Source organism: Frankliniella occidentalis, unplaced genomic scaffold (genome assembly GCF_000697945.3).
Source record: "Frankliniella occidentalis isolate FOCC.00 unplaced genomic scaffold, Focc_3.1 Scaffold3, whole genome shotgun sequence".
Classification (NCBI taxonomy): domain Eukaryota; kingdom Metazoa; phylum Arthropoda; class Insecta; order Thysanoptera; family Thripidae; genus Frankliniella; species Frankliniella occidentalis.
In genome coordinates, this window is record NW_026267133.1 from 2290678 (window position 1) to 2293666 (window position 2989).

Sequence of the window (2989 nt, forward strand, 5' to 3'; positions counted from 1 at the left end):
TAATAAGAATAGTAAGAATACTAATTATCACTAACTAAAGGCGCCCGCCGGCCCCGTCCGTTCTCGGAAAAGGGCCGCGGTGCATTGACTAAATTATCACTAGCAGGCGATCGTGAGGTGGCTCTGGACGTGGCGCGTCGGAAATGCTTCTCGTTAGAAATCTACAAGTTTTTTTTTTTTTTAATCTCGCATTGCGAAAGCCTTGGCGACGCGCCCCGGACAGCGCCCGGGCCGCCCGCGCCGCCCTGCGTGCGGGTCTCCGAGCAGGCGGCGGGGCGCGGCGGGGCCTCGGCGGGGGGCGTCGCGGGCAGGGCATAAGTATATGACACGGAGAGGGCGCACCCGAGGAGGAGCGGTCAAGCGGTCGGGCGGGCGAGGCGACGGGCGGGTTGGGCCGGCTCACTGGAAACGCGCCCCAGGGAGAGAGAGAGAGAGCGGCAATCAAAGGAAATTGAAGAGAAAATAAAAACAAAATAGTACGTTACGCGCGAAATTTGGCACAGAAACAAACAGAGGCGCAGGGGCCTAACAATGAGATCAACAATAAAATCGCGGTAAGGGAAGAAAAGAAGGGCGTGAGGGAGAAAGACGAGGGGGAAAAACAAAAAAGAACAGGGACTCTCCGCGGAGCGCGATAGCAGTGAACGGCCCGCAGCAAATTGCCGCTTACTTTGTCTCACTATGTTTAAGCACGTAAGTCAACAGTCTTAGAATATCCCTATCTCATACAAATTTCCCCAATCATCAGCTTGTTGATAATATTGCATTTGTACAAGGATTTCAACAAAAGAAACAACGAACTGGTACCCACAACGGAGTAGCAATAATAAAAATCACTGGTTTGATAACTCTCTTTGTGAATTCTTAAATGGTGACTCGAACAATGACTGAGATTTCTTGAGAATTCATAATATGAGGTTATAACGTTTTCTAAAAAGCAATCTAAAAGTTGTATGAACAAGAACGAACGACTTGCTTTTTTCATTGAACTTAACTTTTTCATCTTTTCAATAAAACAGAATGGAAAAGGCAACAGGGACTCCCATATCTGGTATATAGCCGCGACTAGACACAGCTTTCCGCCAAACTTTTCGTCATCACTTTCAAAGAAAAAACTAAACACAACGAGGACCACCAATAATAATAAAACACTCAAACTTAATGGAACACAAATAGACGACCTAACTAATATACGAGTTAACTTAGCACACATCACAGTCTCGGTCTTAACAAATAAGCAAGGGGGAGGGGGTAAACAAGGGGTCACGGAGGATGGCACCATCAGCACTCGGGCAGGGCGCGGAGGCCCCGCCCCACGTCCTACATGTGAGACAAACCCATGTGTTCTTGTTGGTGCTGTTGGTACTGCATCTGCTGCAGCCTCTGCTGCTCGGGGTCGGGCAGGTGGTACATGGAGATGAAGCGGTTGAGGTCGCCGGTTGGGGTGCCGCCGTTGCCGCCGGGGGTGGGTGGCCCCGTGGGCGCGCCCCCGGTGCCTTGGTTTGAGGTGTACTCCCGCTTGACGACGACGGGGCTGGGGCCGGGCGAGGGGGACACGGGCTCGGACTTGATGCTGCTCCCGCTCGGGCTGTGCGATGAGGACATCTGCGAGCCGGGCTGCTGCATCTGGTAGGGCGACCCCGCGGGGCCGGGGACGGTCGTCGGCGACGAGTACATGCCGTAGGACGAGCCGTTCATGTAGTTGAGCGAGTTGTGCTGCATCTGCCCCATGTCGTACCGCGGGTAGCCGTAGTGCTGCTGGTAGCCGCTGGGGTCGCTGGGCATCATGTAGCCGTTGGGCATGTACCCGTTGGTCAGGCTGGGGTACATGTCGCGGCCGGCTTGCTGCGCGCCGCCGACCGTCCGGGACGGGTCCTGGCCGCCGGGCAGCAGGGGGCCGCCGCCCAGGGGGTACTTGTCCTTCTTGAGCAGCGTCTTGGTCTTCCGGCGCGGCCGGTACTTGTAGTCGGGGTGCTCCTTCATGTGCACGGCGCGCAGCCGCTTGGCCTCGTCGATGAAGGGCCGCTTGTCCGACTCGGACAGCAGCTTCCACTCGGCGCCCAGCCGCTTGGAGATCTCCGAGTTGTGCATCTTGGGGTTGTCCTGCGCCATCTTGCGCCGCTGCCCCCGCGACCACACCATGAAGGCGTTCATGGGCCGCTTGACTCGGTCCACGTTCTGGTTGGCCTTGGTGGTGTTGTTGTTGTTGTGGGGCTGCTGGTGGTGGTGCTGCTGGTGGGCCGCGCCCAGCCCGTGCTGCGGGGGCATGCCGATGGGGCTTTGGTGGAGAGGGCTGTGGTGGCCCAGGGGGCTGTGGCCCAGCGGGCTCTGCAGGGGGCTCTGGTGGCCCAGGGGGCTGTGGTGGCCCAGCGGGCTGTGCGACGGCTGCACGTGGTGCTGGTGGCCCTGGTGAGCACCCTGGTGGGCGCCTTGGTGGGCACCTTGGTGGCCGCCCTGATGCCCGCCCTGGTGCGGCTGGTGGCCCATCTGCGCCATGGGGTGCTGGTGGTGCTGCTGTTGCAGCGGAGGCGACAGCGGCGGGGGTTGGTGCTGCGGCTGCTGCTGCATGTGCATGTGTCCGTGCAGCGGCAGGTACGACGTGTGGCCGTGCACGTGCAGGCCGTGGTGCGGGGGCACCGTCGCGTGCAGGCTGCCTCCCTTGAGGTCCGTCTCCATGGTCAACATATCGTCTTGTGCGTACAGCTTGGCAGCTTTACACAACAATCACAAAGGTAAACTTCACTATCACAACATAACACTCCTCCTGCTCACTCGCACTCGCGGCGGTTCGTTCACACAATCACTGGTTTGTTTCACTGCACTGTCGCGACGCGTTGGCGGGCATGCGTGAGCCGCGCTGGTATCTCGGCTCGCTCGGCTCGGCGGCACACACGTACGTACAGGCGCGCGTCCACCCTGGTCGGCGAGCGTCCCTCGTCTGGAGGCCCAGGCGGTCCCTCCCGCCGCCTGCCTCCCCCCGCCCGGCCCG

General features: G+C 59.0%; 1 protein-coding gene across 1 annotated transcript; it reads right to left on the bottom strand.

Moving 5' to 3' along the window:
* Nucleotides 1-6: 6 nt before the first annotated feature.
* On the bottom strand, nt 7-2937 carry LOC113211865 (transcription factor Sox-2). Its single transcript, XM_026430385.2, has one exon. The coding sequence runs from the start codon at nt 2683-2685 to the stop codon at nt 1321-1323; it is 1365 nt and encodes a 454-aa protein (XP_026286170.1). The 5' UTR covers nt 2686-2937; the 3' UTR covers nt 7-1320.
* Nucleotides 2938-2989: the final 52 nt, after the last annotated feature.